At 44.0% G+C, this 20,375-nt stretch overlaps 1 protein-coding gene across 8 annotated transcripts; it reads right to left on the minus strand.

The window, feature by feature from the left end:
* Window positions 1-203: 203 nt before the first annotated feature.
* LOC123069914 (uncharacterized) lies at window positions 204-17,406 on the minus strand. Of its 8 annotated transcripts, XR_006433195.1 has the most exons (17): window positions 17,173-17,406; window positions 16,800-16,979; window positions 15,471-15,800; window positions 14,281-14,664; window positions 12,786-12,971; window positions 12,352-12,418; window positions 11,992-12,089; window positions 10,473-10,661; window positions 9,224-9,478; window positions 5,369-5,728; window positions 3,786-4,208; window positions 3,114-3,308; window positions 2,728-2,976; window positions 1,961-2,156; window positions 1,730-1,819; window positions 1,538-1,582; window positions 1,230-1,457 (listed from the first exon to the last, which is right to left on the minus strand). XR_006433195.1 is itself a non-coding variant. In XM_044492887.1 (16 exons), exons 2-16 carry the CDS (start codon window positions 16,938-16,940, stop codon window positions 516-518), a joined length of 3,945 nt encoding a protein of 1,314 aa, XP_044348822.1. In that variant the 5' UTR covers window positions 16,941-16,979; window positions 17,173-17,406; the 3' UTR covers window positions 204-515. The 8 variants fall into 8 exon arrangements, 7 of the variants coding, with proteins under 7 accessions (XP_044348822.1, XP_044348821.1, XP_044348820.1 ...); XM_044492887.1 differs by lacking the exon at window positions 1,961-2,156 and having other exon boundaries at window positions 204-1,457; window positions 10,473-10,658; window positions 11,992-12,083; XM_044492886.1 differs by lacking the exon at window positions 1,961-2,156 and having other exon boundaries at window positions 204-1,457; window positions 11,992-12,083.
* Between the last annotated feature and the right edge of the window lie 2,969 nt (window positions 17,407-20,375).

A 20,375-nucleotide genomic window follows, 5' to 3' on the forward strand; every position in this document is an offset into this window, starting at 1 on the left:
TCAGCAGGTACAACTAGAGGGACAAAACTGGAGGCACCGTGTTGCATTCTAGGGTACAAGGGTTGCCTGACAGCGAGTTGTCAGCGTGTGAAGACGTGGGCTATAGGAGCCGTGGGTGTAATGTAAAACCTTTCTGGAGCCATCTAGGCGTTGCTTATCTATGATCTTTCTTTCTTTCTTTTTTGCGAGGGATTGCTTATCTATGATCATCCTTGAAAAAACTCCATTCAACACTAACATTGTACAGGGATACCCAAGCTCTCTTCAAGTTTTGCTGCTGAGAAATTCTAGTGTAGCTCAAAATAAGTCGTGAACCCAACTAACCAACTTCCTACAGGATACATGTCCTCTGCTGGTCAAGCATCACATGCCATTCTGGTTCTAAGCAACTTGATCCAAAACCGATGGTGGGGATTCTGACGATAAGAAAACACCAAGACTTTCGGGTGTGTCCAGTTACACAACTAAAAGAAGAACGAGGCCACACCATGATATACTACTAGTATCTACCTTCTCTAGTAATCTGCACAAGCCACCAGTTGCTCATCCTCCCTCAGCTTCTCTGCAGCAGAAAGCAGCAAATCCACCGCTGCAAAATTCCTACTTTCCAGCCTCGCATCATCATCCTTGCGATGCTGCTTCAGCATCTTCTTCTCATACCGCCTCATCCCCGCCTTTGCCCTCTCCACGCTACAACGCGAGCAATACCACTTCCCCTTGGGTATCCAAGTACGCCGAGGTGTTATGCAGTACAGATGATAAGCCTCGTCGCAGCCGTCGCACAGAATGGTCAGGTCGTCATCTCTGTCAGATAGACAAACCCGACAAAGGCATGATGGACAGTACCAGCACGGTTTGTCCCGCTGCATATCGCTAGCAATCTGTTTAGACTTCAGACAGCAAATGTGGTAGTACTTGTATGGACAGTGGCTGTGACCACATACGAGGAATCTCTTGGCATCCTCTTCAGGAGTTCCACATATCTTGCATGAACCACCGGGGTCAATGTTCGACAGTTCCCGACCCTCAGTACTGGAAAGCACAGTTGCTCTTGACTTACCAACAGGTGTCTGTTCTTTGCATTCTGGGGGCATGCACACCTCAAGTCTTTTGCATAGGACACAATTTCCATGCAAGCTATTCGGTTCATAACCTCCTTGAGCTGATTCGTTGCAGGTGGTACTGCTGCAGCCTTTGCAATACCAGCTTCCCGTCGACGTGGATGGTATCGGAGGATCAATGCATGACATGTGACACACTAACTTGCATACGTTACATATGACGGTGCTGACACCTCTCGTCTCTTTGCCACATTGGTCACAGGCACTGCCCTTTTGAACATCAGAAACATCTGTTCGCTCTGGATAGTCCAATGGTTGGCATCCCTGTGAGGTCGAGGGTACTGATGGAGCTGATTCGACCAATTTCTTGGGTTCAGAGCTGCCCAACACAGCTCCCTGTAATAGTGGTAGCATACTGTTGAGCAAAGCGAATAAATCCATCATGGAAACATCAAAGCTAGCAACAGAATAGTCACCTTGAGTTCCTCCTCACAATCACATGATCCTCTTTGTCTTCCAACCTAAAGAATGCGATACCAAATTCAAATGCAAAGGTGCTTAAATGTATGAAAAGATATTCCTTTCTAACTGAAACATAAAGAAGTATAAAGCATTCAAAATATTAAAACTAAGAGAATATAATTAAAACCCAGCGACTAAAAACTTGCCTCATTTGTGTAGGAGGCTTCTGTGAGACTTGAAAGATTATTTGCTAGGTCAATGATATCTTGGCCAGCCATTTTAAGATTTTCCCATAACTACACAAATATTTCAACTGTTAATTACCATTCACCACCCCAATTTTTCTTTTTAAATACATGCCATACAAAATAAATTTATAGTCAGTTTAGAAAGCAGTGAGTAGCAGATAGCGCTTAGGGAGACCGAAAGGAACTTACGGCATAGCCTGAAGAGCTTGGATTTAGAGAAAGAACTGGGTATTGAACTCGTAAGAACCCAAAACTGGCTTATGGTGGTTTCAGATTTGGTTGTTTGCAGGAACTTCAATGGGCTTAATTGTAATAGTCTTTTGTGCGAGTTTCTTTCTGCAAAGTTTCCCGGACACTTTTCATGTCCCGATATTTCTGGTAGTTTCTGCATGTATGTATGGAAGTGTACTCCATATTATTGTTTAATATAATATATGTGGTCAAAAAAAAAAGAACCCAAAACTGGCAGGTAGTATGGTAGCTAATCTAGTGTTCAAGTCAGTGCGAACACCGAACTGGATAGAGCGCTGGTGGCACAGCCATTACGTTATTTCCTTTGAGGGATATACAACTTATGATTTGCAAATTTGCATTACTATCATGATCATCTAATTGTTATAATTTTGAGTGATGACCATGGAAAACAAACATTATACATTTTGTTATTCCATGGTGGTGCACACAGAGAACAGTGAACAATGGTAGACATGTACTCCCTCCATATATGGAGTATATATTAGATCTGTAACTATTCCATTGTATACAGTTTTCCTGCATATATACCATAATGCATACAAGTGCTATTCATAACAGGGGATCAGAACAAACTAGAATATCTCTCTAGAACCTCATAATATATGCTAACGGGATTTTATATATTTGCACATTGTCAAAGTTCGCTGTGAAACACAATACTAAAAGGAATATTGAAAGCTGAAAAGTTGCAAGATTATTACCAGTTTTAAATCATCTTTGAATATTTCAGGTGCACACCCATACTCTCCATTTTTCATTCTAGAGTCAATCACACCAAAATCGAAATACTTAGTCCTTTCCCCATCTTGATGCACAGTTTTGCGAAGAACATTGCATAACAAGGCAAAATCCTCTGATCTCAAAATGTCCACAAGAACGTTCTTGCACTCAGCAATACCCGTATTCCTTGACACTGTTCTGTCAGAATCCATTTCCACTTTGTCCCTGAGCTGATATAGTAAAGAAAAATATTGTGGGCATTTGATAAGACAATGCAATACAACTGGTCCCTAAATAAGAGTGTAATAAGTGTATAACAACAAAATACAACTGCAATTTTCTAGTAATAATTAGTCTTATCACTTACAGATTCAAATTTAGAGCAACTGTGGAGGACATCACGGATGCAACTCTGGATGCCAGCACCCTCCTGTACACCATGCAAATGCATCAGTCCATTCAAAACATATCTCCAGTGACTCCAACAGTCACTTCTTCTAGATAGCATCTCAGATTTGTTTGTGTTACTATATAATATTCCATGAGGGCCCTCCATGAGTGGCTGCATGATAAACCGTTCAAATTAGTACTTAAGAGATTTAAGCCAGAGAAAATAATGATACAAGAGATAACTGTAATGTTACTCCTACAATGGAAATAAGCCTGTCAATGAAAAGATAATGACAAGTCTGCCAGTAATAAATCACTAGGTTAAGCAATCTTGACTATTGACTCTCCATTAGTATCCAAATTTCTACCCTAATGCTCTATAAGAAAATGGCCCAGCTAAAATTGATAATAAGTTCCAGGACAGTGAGTCCCTGCTACACCCATGTAGCTGCTACAATTTGTTACTTGTGAAGAGATTGTACATTTATTCTAGCCCTAGACTTCTTGTAGAGGGGTCAAAATGCATTGCCTCCACCCAAAGACATACATGTCAGTAAAACACTGAATGTAGTCCACTAATCTATTCTCATAATTGATATCCCAATTCCAACACAGTGCAGGAAAAGAATAGAAGCAAACAAGGACTCACCTGAGAACCGGATATAGTATTTGATAACGTGTTGCATGTATTTGATGTTCTGTTAGCTTCATCAAAAGCTTGGGAAGAACTACTATTCTGCACAGCTATAGTGAAATGCTCTTCATCAAATTGTGAACTCATAGAAGAGCAAAGAATGTCACCACTGTCAATACCGGCATGTGGACCTGATGTTCTCACTTTCTTCTTTTCCCTTGATATCATTTGGTCTCTAACCCTCTTAGCGGCATCTTCTGGAATTTTACAGCATCGAGGATGATTTTGCCAGCCAACAAGATGCCACTTTAATCTAGTTACACCATGATAACCCTCTAAGCTGCACCACTTGCACTTCCAATGTCCTTTTTCTCTGTCATAAACCAGTGAATGTTCCCATGCATTGTCCCTTAACCTTGTCGGGTAACTGGAACGCGCCTACAAATTCACACGGGGCATCTCATAAATACAAAATAAATCATGACATGCATGTGCATAGTGAAATCATGCCTTGCCTAACAACATATGATATGAGAACTGCAAACAGAACACACCACTCATATAGTGCTATGATGAATGAGCTGTGCAAAAACTGACAATTCAACAGTACAACAAGATAGCACATCAACAAAGAATATAAATGAAACTGAGGAAGTTGGACACGGAACACTTAAAATAAACTAGGTTTGGAGCGGTTCTTAGTAAAGTTAAATTTGCAAGGAATCAAGGAACAAGGACGCTTCTTTGTGGAACAGGGGTATATGTTAAAACGGATGAGCAATTGAGCATACTGCCCAAAAGGAAGAAGGATCAGAGTTAAACTGCAACTGATTACTTCAAACTTATATTTTCCAGCTCTGCGAGATACAGCAATAGAATATATTCATTCAATCCAAAAGAGGATGTGCAAGCACCAAAGCAAATGTATAAAGTTTCCAACAGTATGCTCACTGAGACAGAACGGTGTGTTCCCAATTTGAGTTGTGATATAAATACATGACAATAGCAATTAGCATCTTGGGTCTAAATTGATATTGAAGTTTACACTTTTCCCTAATGTCATGATAGATGTTTAGCAAATGGCAGGGTTGGTGAAGTCTGTTCAGTAGAACTCTGTCTATTCTGGAGAGAAAACCAGCAACCTGAGGGAGCATCACTAACTGTTAAAGTATCAGATGTTCAATAGTCAACACTGCAGGCCATTTCTTAACAAAATACCAGAGCAAGATCTTTTCAGTTTTGAGGTTGTACAAAAAAAGTGTGGCATAAAAAGAGATTAAGATTACATGGTTCCTGCTAAGAGAAGCCAATAAATATGCATTTTCCAAAAATCTCGCATGTCATACTTTGATTGTCCCGTGTAATGAGTCATGATTGTATTATTAGTAATTACCAATATACTTAATGGATTATATAAATAACCACAACTGGCACAAAACTGACAGAGCTAGCAGAAACTATAAATCATAACCTGAACACTCTTCGACCCATTCCAGTTTCAACCAAACTGACATATAAAATAGCATGTCTTAAATTAATGAACCGATTAATATAGCCACAGGGAATAATATAAGTGAGAACACAGTTATAAAGTTCACCTCGCTCGACAAACCATTTATTGGCAATTGTGGAAGATTGCTAAATGCTGGATCATTGTTCTCCAGTATTACACTGGATTGCACAAGAATTTGTGGCTCTGGAGGAGCTTGCTGCCCAGTCTTTTTCATCCCGGGCCTTCTCTTTATTAGAATATGGTGTTTTGCCTTTGCAAAAACTTCTTTAGGGACACTTGTGCACTTAGGATGACGAAAGACGCCAGCAAGATGATAATGGAGCCTAGATGTTTTGCCATGTCCATCCATACCACAGTACCTACACCTCCAATGCCTTGCAATTTCATCAATGATAACAATATGTTTCCGTAAGTTAAACCTGGTCTTCCGAGGATGTTTCAATATCTACAAATAAGTGTAGAATCAGAGAAGAAAACATTAAAAAAAATAGCAACATAGAAACATATATTAAATACCGATTTTATTTAGTAGAAATTTGAAAAATAAGTAAGTGTCGAAATACAGTAGGAAAACAAAAGTAGAATACCCCTTATTTTTCCTGTTAGTTTTGTTTATCATTCGCCTACCTTTTTGGGATTTTAATTTCTGGATAACTCTTACAAAACAAAGCATATGATTACACCATTGTTGCGTCTGAGAAGAGTAGGGAAGGACCCCATATCAAAGTTTAGTAAACTAATCATAGATACAGAGATCTAAGTAGAAGACGCCAAAGGCCACAAGTATCCTATTACACTCAACACCTATCAGAAGAATAGAAAAAGCAAAACAAATATGGGAGTGACTATTTGTAAGAGCATCTCGAGCAGAACCCTTAAAAGCTCGTCATCCTATTAAATTCCGGCCGATATACGGGATTCGGAAAAAAAAACAGCCCGATCAGATACTGTAAAAACGGCCTGGCCCGTAAAAAATTTACGAGTAGCCTATAAAACTCTGCCGAATCCGCTATATATACCAGAAACCGGCCGGTTTAGGGTTTGCATCCGGCAAATCCCTTTTCCCCTCCGCCGTAATCTAGCACCCTCTGGCGACAAATCAAGATCCCTCCGGCCGTCGTTTGCCGTGCGTACAGCCTCAAAAAACCAGCATCAATGTCATGTGGAGGACGCAGGCGTGGTGGTCTAGGGGGCCGAGGCGGCTCGCCGCTGCAGAAACGGGGCCGTCATGACGACGAGGCCGGGAGCTCCGCCATCCACCCGCCGGTGCAGGAATTGAGCCGCGTGAGGGCGCAAGAGCGCGGCGCCCACTCCTGCAGCGGCGGGAACGGACGTGAAGGAACTTCAACCGCCTGCACGAGCTCCTTTGGCCGGCGACTGAGTGCCTCCGGGCGGCGGAGCGCAAGTTCTTCGAGGCGAAGGAGGCGGTCGCCGCCGGAGAAGAAGGGCCGCCACGCGGTTCGAGGTGGCCTGGGAAGAGTACGTCTCCGCGCAAGCCCTCTCCAGCTCCGCCATGGAGTATCATCTCCATGTCAAGAAGGATGATGATGAGTAGATTAGGTTTTTAATCTAGTATGTTTTCAAGTTTGTCGTACGAACTATGTTTAAATCTGGGGAAGTATGTGGCGGGAACTAGCATGTTTTAATTATGCGGTATGTGTTGAAGGATCTGATCTTTCGTGCCGTCCGCTGTACCACAAATTCGGTTTACAGTATCCCATAAACGAAATTTGTGGTACAGCAGTTTACAGGATCTGCTAAAGATGCTCTAAGTCACCTGAAAACTAAATTTGTCGTAAGTCAACCATCGGACTGAAATCGGGCGTCCTGCCTTCTTTCTTCAACCTCCCGTCTGCTCCTTCCTCTGGCCACCCGATCTAGCGCCAACCGGGCGGCCTGCCAGCGGCTCCCGTGCATGCCTCGCCCTCCCCCGCCCCCCCCCCCCCCCACACACACACACACACCGTCGTGTTACCGCTGCCCCAGGCCATCCCTCTAAACCTCCCCGGCATTAGATTTCTCCGGTGAGCCCGCACCTCCCCACCCAAACCAGTCAACCCTCGGACTCATCGCGGCGCCGTACTCAGCCTCGGGGCTGTGCATGTCTTCTCTCCAGAATTGACTTACGCGAATTCAAAATTCAGGTGACTTGCAAATAGGTTGTGCGAACAAATATATGGGCAGATCTTAGTAGCTAACAAAAGATATGAAAACAATTGTCGAAACAGATGACAAGCCAACCACTTGAAACTGCCACGTTGAGGGAAGCACCCTTTAATCTAAAAGTTACAATCTAAAACAGTAGTCCTCGATCTAAATTTATTAGGAGGGACTACCTAAGTTTGAAGTCAAATATGACAAATCCAGAAGTGACCGATTCTTCCATGGATGGTGTTTCATAGCTCCATGGAGCTACGGCACGAATGTTACATCATAATTAGTTTGCATGTAGATATGAGCATAGTTTACAATAAATTAAAGTATTGATAGGCGTATGAACAGTTATCCTGGCTACACGTGAACCAAGGGTGCACAATGTACTGCTGTGTTGTAAATGGCCAAAAACCCAATTACATTTGATTTGAAAATAAATGAACTTCATGCTGGACATACAACCATTTTTTAATGGGTTGTGCAACAAGATTACTAGACTGAGGAAAAAAATTAAACAGAGATACCAAACACCACTGGAATAGTGTACTCCCTCCTTCCCAAAATGTAAGGCGGCGCTTGACTTTGCATAGCCTTTGATGCACCACTTGGACCATTAATATATACCAAAGTACATGGATTGAACATGTATAAATGGTGTTGTCGTATTTGTCTTGCAAAATAATTTTATTTCATGTCTTTATACTAATTTTGTAGATGTACAATAAGTGAAAATCGTAGTCAAAATTGTGCGATGAAGACAAGAAAAAGTCAAGCGCGCCTTATATTTTGGGGAAGAGGGACTGCCACTACTTATTCTCAGTTTTTGTAACTGTTAGTTTTCGAATTGATCTTGAAACACATCAAATCTTCATGTAGCATATTGTTTCAACATGTGTACAAAATCATATGCGCTCTTTCCTTCAGAAAAGATGATGCATCTGTGTAAACTTCGTATGAACTTCATGTTAAGGTTTAAGAAAACCCCATGAAAAGCAAGTATCATCTAACAAACAGTAGGTCTCTCTGTTTTGGCACTATTCTTTTTCTGATTGTCAATTTCACAACTTTCAGGCTCAAAGTTCACACAGGTTAACGGGTCAACCCTCACTGACCCAAGATGATGCATCTGTGTAAACTTCGTATGAACTTCATGTTAAGGTTTAAGAAAACCCCATGAAAAGCAAGTATCATCTAACAAACAGTAGGTCTCTCTGTTTTGGCACTATTCTTTTTCTGATTGTCAATTTCACAACTTTCAGGCTCAAAGTTCACACAGGTTAACGGGTCAACCCTCACTGACCCAAGATACTAGACTACTTGAGTAGACATGTGATAATCACTGATCTTGGACAGCATTTATTTACACAGCAATCATGCTACAAAATCTTACCACTTAATGTTATTTACTGAACAAATGAATTTCTCGGCCGTGTCATTTTTCCTTCTCTTTTTCTTTCGTCAAAACATTAATGCAAAAAGTACAGATGACATCATAACTTAAATGTGCATGTATTGTCTCCATCCTATATTACATCAAGGTAGCCTCCATTCTCCATTACAAAACTTCATTCCCTAGTATTTTCTAATCATATTTTTACAAAATTATAAAGATGTATTATGGAAATAATTTTGAGAACAAATCTAATGATGTCATTTCCAAGTGGGGGATCATGAAGTTTGAAAAACAATAAGTGCAGGCATTTCAAGATGATATTTGAAAACGAGGGAGTAAGGAGTAACGAGAAATAAATGGATCAGAGAGAATTAAGCTATTAGGTTTGTATACCTCATCAACAGCACACTTCTCTGATGTTTGCATATGCATGGCATTTGAAGGTTCCTGATCATTATTACATCGTACAGTCCCTTCCTGTTCTGATTCTAAGCGAGAAACACTACACCAATCAATTTTTTCACTATTCAAAAGATGGTGTGATGCTCTTCTCTCCTCAACGATGTTCAATACTTTCTTTGGCATTTCCACTGGAATTTTTGGGCAGCTGCTATCAGTAAGATGATCCTTCGCTGTAGTTGCGCCACCCTGTATTGAGTTATTACACTCTAATTTCAACTTCCGCAGCAAATTCAGAAGTCTATGAAAGTCTTACTCATTATAAGAAATATATAAGAACTGTCACTAAAGTGTCAGAGGCATGGATCACATCCCCTTGCCCATTAGATATAATTATAATACGTCACTTAGTAATGATATCTATTTAGCTAGGAAAGAGATTAGTTTAGTTAGCAAGATAAAGTATATGGTTTTTAAGGAAGGTCGAGATTCTAATCTTGGGTATCAAGTTGAGTCTTCCGTACAAAAGGGACGCCATGTACCTGTATGGACTATCCAATGAATGAGAATAAATTAGGAAAGGTATAATCCCTGTCCTCAACTTCTCCCCCTTTCATCCCCGGCACCATGGACGGACAATCCTCGGAGCTGTGCCCCAAACATTGTCACATATGCGGGTCTTAGGACCTGTACCAATCATAGCACTTGACAGGCTGCTGGGATTTTAGCGATAGAACCATTGCCGAAAGTAGATGCGGAGACGATGTTCAATGACGAAGTTCTGCGATGCCTACCACTCCAGGAACCCTTGCTCGGGTGCTCCTCACAGTGTACTATATAGACATAATACAACCGGCAAGAAACCAACGAGTCTTTGATAACATCTCTGACCACCCACCACAGCCATTCTAGATACCTAGACATCAGTACCAATGGTGTCTAGACCGTCCTTCTCGTGATCCTGTGTCTATGCCTCTGCCTAGTGTAATTTGGTTGCCACAGCTTTTATATATTAGGTCCACGTTGAAGTGTTTGAATCCAAAACCAAACTCTCCACAAATACCAAGCCCAACTGTAGCACTACAGAAATATTCGACACAAACTCCAACAAACTTTAAAACTAGTGAGGTCAAAGCTCAAAACCAACCAATAAATCAATGGCACAAACACAACCAACCCTTTTCTCCAGGACAGACTAAACACTAAATATTATTTCTTACACCAGGTTTGGAAGGACAATTACCTGTTTGTTTTGTGAATTCTCAGTGGTCTTGTCCACAATCTGGTGCTCATTATTTAGTACATGATGCTTTTCATGCTCCATTGGTAACTGCTCCTCGGGCCAATCGCTGCATATCTTTGACTGTTCATAATTCTCAACTGGTTGTCCACAATGATGTTTACCGCATTGGTTGCTTCGAGCTGCCAACTTCTAAGAGAGAAAAAAATAGGTGGGTAAGTTCAGATGCTATAATAGCTACTTGGAAGAGCTAAGATGGGTTACAAGAGTTTTAAGAAACCGGTCAAAGGAAATTCTTGGCTCTCTTGCCCCCACGCCGTCTCCCCCGCGGGCGGCTCGGGCAGCGCCGCCACCTCCCGTCCCTAGCCCCCCTCCTCTCCCTTCTTCCCGCCACCGCCGGCCGGAAACACCTGGGCAAAGCCCCTGGTGGTGGCTGGTGACGGGGGGCCCTTCCTCTTCCGCACGGTCGCAGGCGGCGCGGGGCGGCCTGCCCGTCGGAGGCGTCAGGCGTGCACGGGACCTGGCGACGCTGCAGCGGTAGCCCCGGACGGTGGCGTGCAGGCGGCGGCGGCATGGGCTCGGCGGTGGCGTAGCTGGCTGTGTGGTGGCGGCGGGAGTCCTCTGGATTTCTTCTCCCCATGGGCGACGAGGGCTGCGGCGGCACGGGTCGTGGGCTGCTGCCCTTGCCATGGCCTACTGGTGGGGGTGGCGCGCGGCAGCGGTGGAAGTGTCGGTGGTGTGCGCTTGGCGGCGGCGGCTCCGTCAGATCCGGTCTGGCGGGCTCGTGGGCGTCGGGCGGCGCGGGGGCGGGCTGTGACCTGGTGGGGTCATGGCTTTGGCCGTGGTCCTCGGCGGTGAGCCAGCTGCTGCTGCTGGTGGCGATGGTGCCGGCCAGATCAACTTGGATCTGGCCCATGGCCGCCAGTGGGCAGCTCGGGGCTGGCCCTCGGGGCCCAGTGTGGATGTGGGCTGCCACGGAGTGGTGGTGGCTCATGGCGGTGGTCCGGGTCGTTCCTCGGCGGCGGCGGCCATCGGTGAGTGGCTCGCGAGGTGGCGGGTCGGTTGCGGCGGCGGCTGGATTGTTCGGCGTCGGCTTGCTCGTAAGCGGTCTGTGTCGGCCTTCGATCCTTCTCCTCGTCGTCCGGCCGTTACTTTCGTCGAAGAGCTGGTTTTCTCCCAGCTGCGGCACATCGCTCGTCTCGCGCCCGGTGCGGCAGGACTGAGCTCGTCTCGCGCACAGTACAGCAGGACCGAGTCCGTCTCGCGCACGGTGCAGCAGGACCAACCTCGCCTCGCTCACGGTGCTGCAGGACCAAGCTCGTCTCGTGCTCGGTGCCGCAGGACGGGTCGATGGAAGCCAGGCGCTGGGGGTCACCAAGGGGTGCTCGGTGCCGCAGGACGAGTAAGTAAGGAATAACAAAAAGTAAATGGATCAGCAATGATGTTTAACTTCCAAATACCATTATTTGAAGGTTGCTGATCATTCTTACATGGTAAATGATATTAGGTTAACTTTGTATACCTCATCAATAGCGCACTTCTCCGATGTTTGCATATGCATATCATTATTTGAAGGTTGCTGATCATTCTTACATGGTACAGTCCCTTCCTCTTCTGATCCTAAGCAAAAAACACTTATACAATCAATTTTTTCGCTATTCAAAATATGAAGTGCTGCTCTTTTCTCTTCAACGAAGTTCAATACTTTCTTTGACATTGCAATTGGAATTTTCAGGCAGCTCTTTTTTTTCGAGAAAACGCAAAAGCTTTGCGTTTCATTGTATTGAAAAGAAGGAGTTTGGTACAATCCTCCTTAGGAGGCTGGTTACAAGGCAAGTACAGGCACATTAGTGAACATCCCAGGTTTTCAGGCAGCTCTTACCAGTAAGATGAGCCTTCAATGTAGTTACGGCACCTTGTATTGAGTTATCACACTCTAAGTTCAACTTCTGCAAGAAATTTAAAAGTCTATTAACGTCTTACTCATTATAAGAAATCTATAAGTAGTATCACCAAAAGTCTGTTAGGATTTTAGGGATTGAATCATTGCAGAAAGTATGGCGAGGTGATGTTTGATAATGGGGTTCGGTGATGCCTACACTCTGGCAGCCCTTACTCGGGTTCTCCTCCATGTGTGCTAAATCGACATAGGCTACCCGGTGCCTTTATATATTAGGCACAGGTTATAAGTGTTCGATTCCAACACAAAACCCTCCACTAATACCAGTCCAAATGTAGCCCTATACACCATTCAACACAAATTTCGACAAACTTCAAAATCCCTATTATTGTGTCGGTTTTTTGAAGGAGAACTACCTCTCTATTTTGTGGATTCCCATTGTTCTTGTCAACAATGTGGTGCTCATTATTTAGTACATGGTGCTTGCCATTCTCGATTGGCAACTGCTCCTCTGCCCAATCACTGCCTTTCTTTGACTGCTCATAATCCTCAACTGGTTGGCCACTATGTTCTGTACCACATTGGTTGCTTCGAGCTGCCAACTTCTCAAAGAAAACAAACCAAAATAGGTCAGTAAGTTCAAATGCTATAATAGTTTCTCGAAAGAACTAAGATAAGTTATAAAAAAACAAAATGATGGCGTATCTGGTGTAAACCCCCTTTTCTATTTAAACCCGAACCCATGTGAACTTTGTGTGCATGTTTTTTGAAAGTAGATTTCATTGTTTTGGCACTCCTTTTTCTGCTTGTCAATTTTACAACTTTCAGATGTAAAGTTAACACTGAAAGACATAGTGAGCGGTTAGATAGTCCACATGCCAAATTTTAAATTGCAACATGCTAACTTATAGGTGCCTGACGGAGTAGAACCCAGCAGACCCCTCGATGGAGTGTTGTGACTAGCCGGAAAGAGCAGACGGGAAACAGGAGACCGGATTACCTAGGTTCAGACCCTCGCGGTGGAGGTAAAGCCCCTACTCCTGCTCATGTTAGATTGGTATACAGGGTAATGGTGAATCAAGGGGTGATGGTAGGTATGAGATTGGATGCCCTATCGACTAGCCCTGCCCCGACTTATAAAGGATGCCTGGGGCCTAGGGTTACAAGAATCCTAGCCGATCTAAGGAGGTGGAGGAATCCTCCTAGGACCCGGCTTCCTGGTCTTGCGCTCCAAGTACTCAGGGTCCTTCCTTCTAAAGGGCCCACGGCCCGGGATGATGTCCCAAGGCATGTATCAACCTTGGGGGGCCTCGGGCCGGCTTCCGGTGGCGCGAGGCACCCCTGGGCTATAACACCATCAATGCCCTCAGAAGTAATTCACACTCGTGGATCTTGGACCTTGACTCAGGACAACCCGCACTGACTCAAGATACTTGACTACTTGGGTAAACATGAAATGACATTGATTTGCAAAGGAATCTTACTACTTAATGTCATTTATCAAAATGAATCAATTTCTAGACCGTGTCTTGTTATGTTCCCTTTTCTTTTATTTTCTTTTCATAAAAAGGTCACTGTGCAAAGTACCAGTTGCATAACTTGATAAGCTTTTACTGTCTCCATCCTCTTTACTTGTTTCCGAGTTCACACACACAGACAGTCTACATTCTCCAATACACAACTTTGTCCACTAGTTTTTCTAAATATATATTAGCAAAATTATAAACACATAATTATGGATGTAATTTCTAACAAATATGATGATGGCATTCAAGGTGAGAAGACTTATTAATGACCAAGGTTTAAAAGATACACCCGACATTCAAAGTCGTAACGATTTGAGAACGGAGGGAGTAAAGTGTAACATAAATTAAATGAATCAGCAGGAATTAAATTATTGGGTTCGTATACCTCGTCAATAGTGCAATTCCCTGATGTTTGCATATGCATACCATTATTTGAAGGTTGCTGACCATTCTTATATGATACAGTCCCCTCCTCTTTCACTTCTGAGCAAAAAAGACTAACCCCATCAATTTTCTTGTAAGGGGGCCATGGGTCCCTATTAAAAAGTTGGCGTGCTGCTCTTTTCTCTTCAACGAAGTGCAACACTTGCTTTGACATTTCCATTGGAATTTTCGGGCAGCTGCTGTCAGTAAGATGAGCCTTCAATGTAGTTACCCCACCACTTCGACATAAATCACACCACTTGCACTGCCACCGTTTTTTATTTCCATCAAGATCCACTGCATGCTCCCACCCAATATCCCTTACCCCTCGTAGCAACAAGGGAGGCTGCAAAACAATGTAAAACATGGATCAGTACAAGGTTACTGGTAGTGCTCAGAAGATGTACACAAAAATTTATGAGATGTAAATATAAATAATCAGGACAAGGATTTTGTGCTCATGGTTGGGTTTGTACTTATTTTGATTTGTGCACTTCAAATGAGCTTGGGAATATCATAGATGTAAAGAGATGCTATAGCATGTGCACAAGCAAAACAATGTACAAACATATGACAGTTTGTGCACTGTTCTTAAAAGATGAAAGAGGAAGAATGTTCTCGCCAAACATATTTTCACAAACTGTCTGTTTTGACAGTGCATGGGTGATTTTTTATTTCGAATCACACTCAGCAGGTCTTCAAGGGTACTAAATCCAGAAATTTCACAATCTCACAGTGATAGTTTGACATTTTTATTTTTACGGATGGCTTTATGGTGTCTTATTAAGTTTAATTGCCTTTGGTTGATTCTAGATTTTCTGAGGTACCACTGCGGATTTGAGCTGAAATCGGTTAGGTGTTATAACATACCCATTCCAGGTCCACAGGTGCATGAACCTAAAGTAAGCATCCCAGCGAATCAACTATCCAATAATGTGATTCTTTATAACTCCAGATGAAACATTTGGTCATCATGAACAGAACCATTCTATTACTCCTTTATGCTAAATTAGCTAAACAATAGTAGGTGTCACTCTGAACAGAAAATAAATTAAGGGAAAAGTACACTTATCCCTTTGTATACCCTAAAAATGGTAGGTTTGTCAGGTTAGTGCCTTCTTCAAGAATGTAAGTGTCTATTCGAGTTGGCACCTCTAAGTCAACAGGTAAAGGATCCTTCTCAGCCTTGGTATCATCAGCAGAGCTCCTGGTCACACTGTTGACACCATTCTGTGCAGCTCGCGTCTTTCGTCTCTCTCTTTTCTTCTGCAAATGCTCCCTAATATTTTCAGCAACGTCTGCTGGAACCTTTGGGCACATTTTGACATCCAAATCACCAGCAAGATGCCGTTTGAGTCTAGACACACCACCACCATACCTAGTCAGGTGACAATACATACACTTCCAGTGTTGTCTGTTTTCATCAATCATTATCCCGTGCTTCCATCCAATATCCCTACTTTTCCAGAAAGTATCAGTAACCTGCAAAAAGTTATGATCTCTTGAACAATGATACAGAAGTAGTAAGATCAACTTTGCATTATATATGCAAATATAAGTAGCTCATTCAAGTCATAATAAATGAAGGCCCTGAAATAGAGTTTAATAGGTCAGCAAGAATGTCACTTACTGAAGAAAAAGATAGAAACAAAATTAAAGCTGGCAAAGTAAAAGGTATAGTTTTAATCTATGCAACACCAACACGGATATGTGACAAATTGGACAGGGGGGTACTTACATTTTTATAAATGCTAATACACAGTGGTGGCTTGACGCTGGTGATTTGTATTAGTTTAACATTAACTCTCCCGATACTTGGTGGACATGTATCCAGCATGTATCCATATAACATAGGGTATCCGACAAGATACGCCAGGTTTTGCATGTTCTGTTATTTCAATTTCACAGGTTTCAATACTAGCTGGAGAAAGGAAAAGTTCCTCCATGCTACTCTGTTTGACCGATAAAACAGATTGGCAGAGATACTACTCAATGTTTTTCTTTTCTTTTTTCCAAGAAATAACCACTCAAGCTTTTGACACGGCAAAATCAAATGTGACACTCTTTTACCATTAGCAAAGTAATTTCCAGATTGCAAAAGGCAAAAGCTAAATGTTGCCCCCAGCAAATTGTTTGGCGAGCATAAGATACTCTGTAACCAGAAATTTGCAGTCATGGAGACCAAAAGCATATAATAGACCACTGATAAACAAGCTCTTATACTTACTCATCAATTCTTCACCCATTTGATTACCGAGGTCAAGTGGTAATCCTGGAAAATCATAAGGCTCTGGCAATATGCACCCTATCACTGATGCCCTCCCGCAGTCATGCAACTACCAAGTTGATGCCACTAATCCATTCTAAAAGGCCAAAATAAAATCTTTGGCTAGCGTAAAGCCCTAACTATGCCACATTACAACTGAAGTCTCTTTCTAACTCAGCACCATGTAATACACAGATTTCAGTTGAAGATTACACCTGCTGCTCCGGCACATCCACGGGCTTGGGCTCAGGCTCAGGCTCTGGCTGACGGCGTCTCTTGTATGTGCGCAGAGCCTCCTGGGACGACCAATCTCGCAAATGCATCTTGTCATTCCCTTTGTCCTTGTTGGCATCCATCTTCCACCGCCAGGGTTTCGGTCAAGAAACCAAATATTCCTGCATCCATGCGAACCAACATCCTCAGAACAGGAAAAAAAGTTACTGAGAAAAGAAGCTGCACTTGCAACTAATCCCCCCCCCCCCCCCCCCCCCCCCCAAAAAAAAGGCAAGCAGCAAGAAAGTTCAAATTTGGGGGGAAATAACGCGGTCAAAGCCGCGGGAAAACATGGCTCCGATTCCCGAGCAGTACCTGAAGAAGGCGACGCCGACGGCGTGGGGGGAGCTGGATTCAGGTCGGAATTCAGGAGGGGTCGGAGGTACAGGAGGGTGCGAAAATGAAACTGCTGGTGCTACAAGCGAGGCGAAGAGACGAGAGGAGGCTGTGCCTGTATTGTAATGTTGGGTATAGGCAGCGTGAGGAAGAGAGGAGACTGACAAAAATCCGGCACCACTTGTTGGTGGGAGTGTTTACTGCTGCTGCGGCCTCCCCTTCCCTTAGACTAGTAATAGTGCGGAGTAACTTTACTACCTCTATGGTGGGTAGTAACATATGTGCAGTGTCATGCATTACCTTATTTATTATTTTGTAGACTCATTTTGCATTGGGAACCGCTATGTGATGGTAACATATTATGTTACTCTATTTGCGTTTCTCTTCATTAATTATTTGACACATCATCTTTTTTGCTTATGTGGCATGTATGTTACTACCTATGTTACTCCCACTATGACCAGTCTTAGGCTGGCCATAGTGGGTAACATAATCAGTATCATGCACTTGGGACTCGCAAGCATGCTTATGTGGCAGGCAATTAAAGAAGAGAGAGATGGTTAGAGCATGGTTAATAATATAGCCAGCTGTTGGCTATATGATGTTGTCATGTCACATATAGTCAAGCTTATAGCCAACAAGTACAATAGCTAGATATAAATATATACTACTTTGTTGATACATGGTCCACCCCACTCTCTCACAAAGTACCTAGGAGCACGTGTTGCAGCCGGCTGTTAACTAGTAGCCCGATTCTCTTCTCTCTCCTCTTCTCTCTCTTTCAAGTAAGCAAGAATATAACATTTAATGTCTTACAGCCCGCCTACATCACCTTATTGTACTTGCTCTTATAGTAACATAGGTAGATACCGTAACATAATAAATGTGATGCTAATATGTGTCATTCATGGCAATAAATGAGGATCTATGATACTATGCATTATAGAGATAGTAACATAGACTAGTAACAGGCATTTCCAAACCATCCGCGATTAAAGCATTTCAATAGATGGTGTAGATGCAAAAATAATCAATTTTTATATTTATGAGGCCCAAAACCCCTCTCTAGCAGATGACTTTGATGAAAAATATTATATCTTCGCCTTTTGGAGGTGTAAAATACAACATCTTGCCATGCAAATTTGCATCTCCACCCACGAAGGTGTAAAAACGCAGCCGCGCGCCAACTGTCATTTCTTTTTCCTTCCTTCCCTTCTTCCTCCCGTTGCACCGCCGCCGCAGCCGCCCGACACACCTCGCCTCAGTCGCCCAGATCCGGCACCACCGCCGTCTCCGCTGTCGGCTCTGACGTTCCTCCACCGTCGGCCGCCGCCTGACGCCGCTAATTTCCGCCACCCACAGCCGCTCCTCTGCCGACCGGCCCCTAGCCGTCGCCATCCCTCCAACAGCCCCCGACCATCGAGTCTCCGCTTGTTGCCGATGCCTGAGTCACCCCGCCCACTCCATCCCGCCGCCCGACGCCGCTGAGGGAGTCCAGGATTAAGGGGTCCTCGGACGGCCGGACTATTAACATGGGTCGGATTGTTGGGCTATGAAGATACTATTGGAAATATGCCCTAGAGGCAATAATAAAATGGTTATTATTATATTTCCTTGTTCATGATAATTGTCTATCGTTCATGTTATAACTGTTATCCGGAAATCGTAATACATGTGTGAATGCATATACCACAACATGTCCCTAGTGAGCCTTTAGTTGACTAGCTCGTTGACCAATGGATGGTTACGGTTTCCTGACCATGGACATTGGGTGTCATTGATAATGGGATCACATCATTGGGAGAATGATGTGATGGACAAGACCCAATCCTAAGCATAGCACAAGATCGTGTAGTTCGTTTGCTACAGCTTTTCTAATGTCAAGTATTATTTCCTTAGACCATGAGATCGTGTAACTCCTGGATACCATAGGAGTGCTTTGGGTGTACCAAACTTCACAACGTAACTGGGTGGCTATAAAGGTATACTACAAGTATCTCCGAAAGTGTCTGTTAGGTTGACACGAATCGAGACTGGAATTTGTCACTCCGTATGACGGAGAGGTATCTCTGGGCCCACTCGGTAATGCATCATCACAATGGCTCAATGTGATCAAGTGGTTGGTCACGGGATCATGCATTACGGTATGAGTAAAGTGACTTGCCGTTAACGAGATTGAACGAGGTATTAGGATACCGACGATCGAATCTCGGGCAAGTAATGTACCGATTGACAAAGGGAATTGTATACGGGATTACTTGTATCCTCGACATCGTGGTTCATTTGATGAGATCATCGTGGAACATGTGGGAGCCAACATGGGTATCCAGATCCCGCTGTTGGTTATCGGCCGGAGAGCTGTCTCGGTCATGTCTGCGTGATTCCCGAACCCGTAGGGTCTACACACTTAAGGTTCGGTGACGCTAGGGTTATTAGGAAGACTTGTAAGTGATTACCGAATGTTGTTTGGAGTCCCGGATGAGATCCCGGATGTCACGAGGAGTTCCAGAATGGTCCAGAGGTGAAGATCTATATGTGGGAAGTTGTCATACGATCACCAGAAAAGTTCAGGGGCATATCGGTATTGTACCGGGGCCACCGGAGGGGTTCCGGGGGTCCACCGGGAGGGGCCACCTCTCTCGGAGGGCCTCATGGGCCGTAGTGGGCAGGGAACCAGCCCCTGGAGTGCTGGGCGCACCCTCCCCCTTGGGCCCATGCGCCTAGGTTTTGGGGGGGAACCCTAGAGGGGGCGTCCCCTTGCTTGGGGGGCAAGCCCCCTCCCCTTGGCCGCCCCCCCCCCTCTAGATCTCATCTAGAGGGGGGCGGCCCCCTTCCCCCTTCCCTTATAAATAGAGGGGTGAGGGGAGGGCTGCACACCACATCCAAGGCGCAGCCCCTCCCCCCCCCCTCCCCCCAACACCTCTCCTCCTCCGTTAAGAGCTTGGCGAAGCCCTGCCGGAGTACTGCCGCTCCACCACCACCACGCCGTCATGCTGCTGTTGGAGCCCTCTTCCTCAACCTCTCCTTTCCCCTTGCTGGATCAAGAAGGAGGAGACGTCACCGCTCCGTACGTGTGTTGAATGCGGAGGTGCCGTCCGTTCAGCGCTAGGATCATCGGTGATTTGGATCACGACGAGTACGACTCCATCAACCCCGTTCTCTTGAACGCTTTCGCTCGCGAT

The sequence above is a fragment of the Triticum aestivum genome, chromosome 3B (assembly GCF_018294505.1).
Source record: "Triticum aestivum cultivar Chinese Spring chromosome 3B, IWGSC CS RefSeq v2.1, whole genome shotgun sequence".
Taxonomy (NCBI): Eukaryota; Viridiplantae; Streptophyta; class Magnoliopsida; order Poales; family Poaceae; genus Triticum; species Triticum aestivum.

Excerpts from the sequence above, each read along its gene's own strand:
- LOC123069914 (XM_044492884.1), bottom strand. The coding sequence starts at position 16,940 with ATGGATGCCAACAAGGACAAAGGGAATGACAAGATGCATTTGCGAGAT. Across the intron at positions 14,665-15,470 it reads CTTTACCTGTTGACTTAGAG|CCTCCCTTGTTGCTACGAGG; the intron begins GTGCCAACTCGA and ends ATTGTTTTGCAG. Across the intron at positions 4,209-5,368 it reads TAAATGGTTTGTCGAGCGAG|GCGCGTTCCAGTTACCCGAC; the intron begins GTGAACTTTATA and ends GTGAATTTGTAG.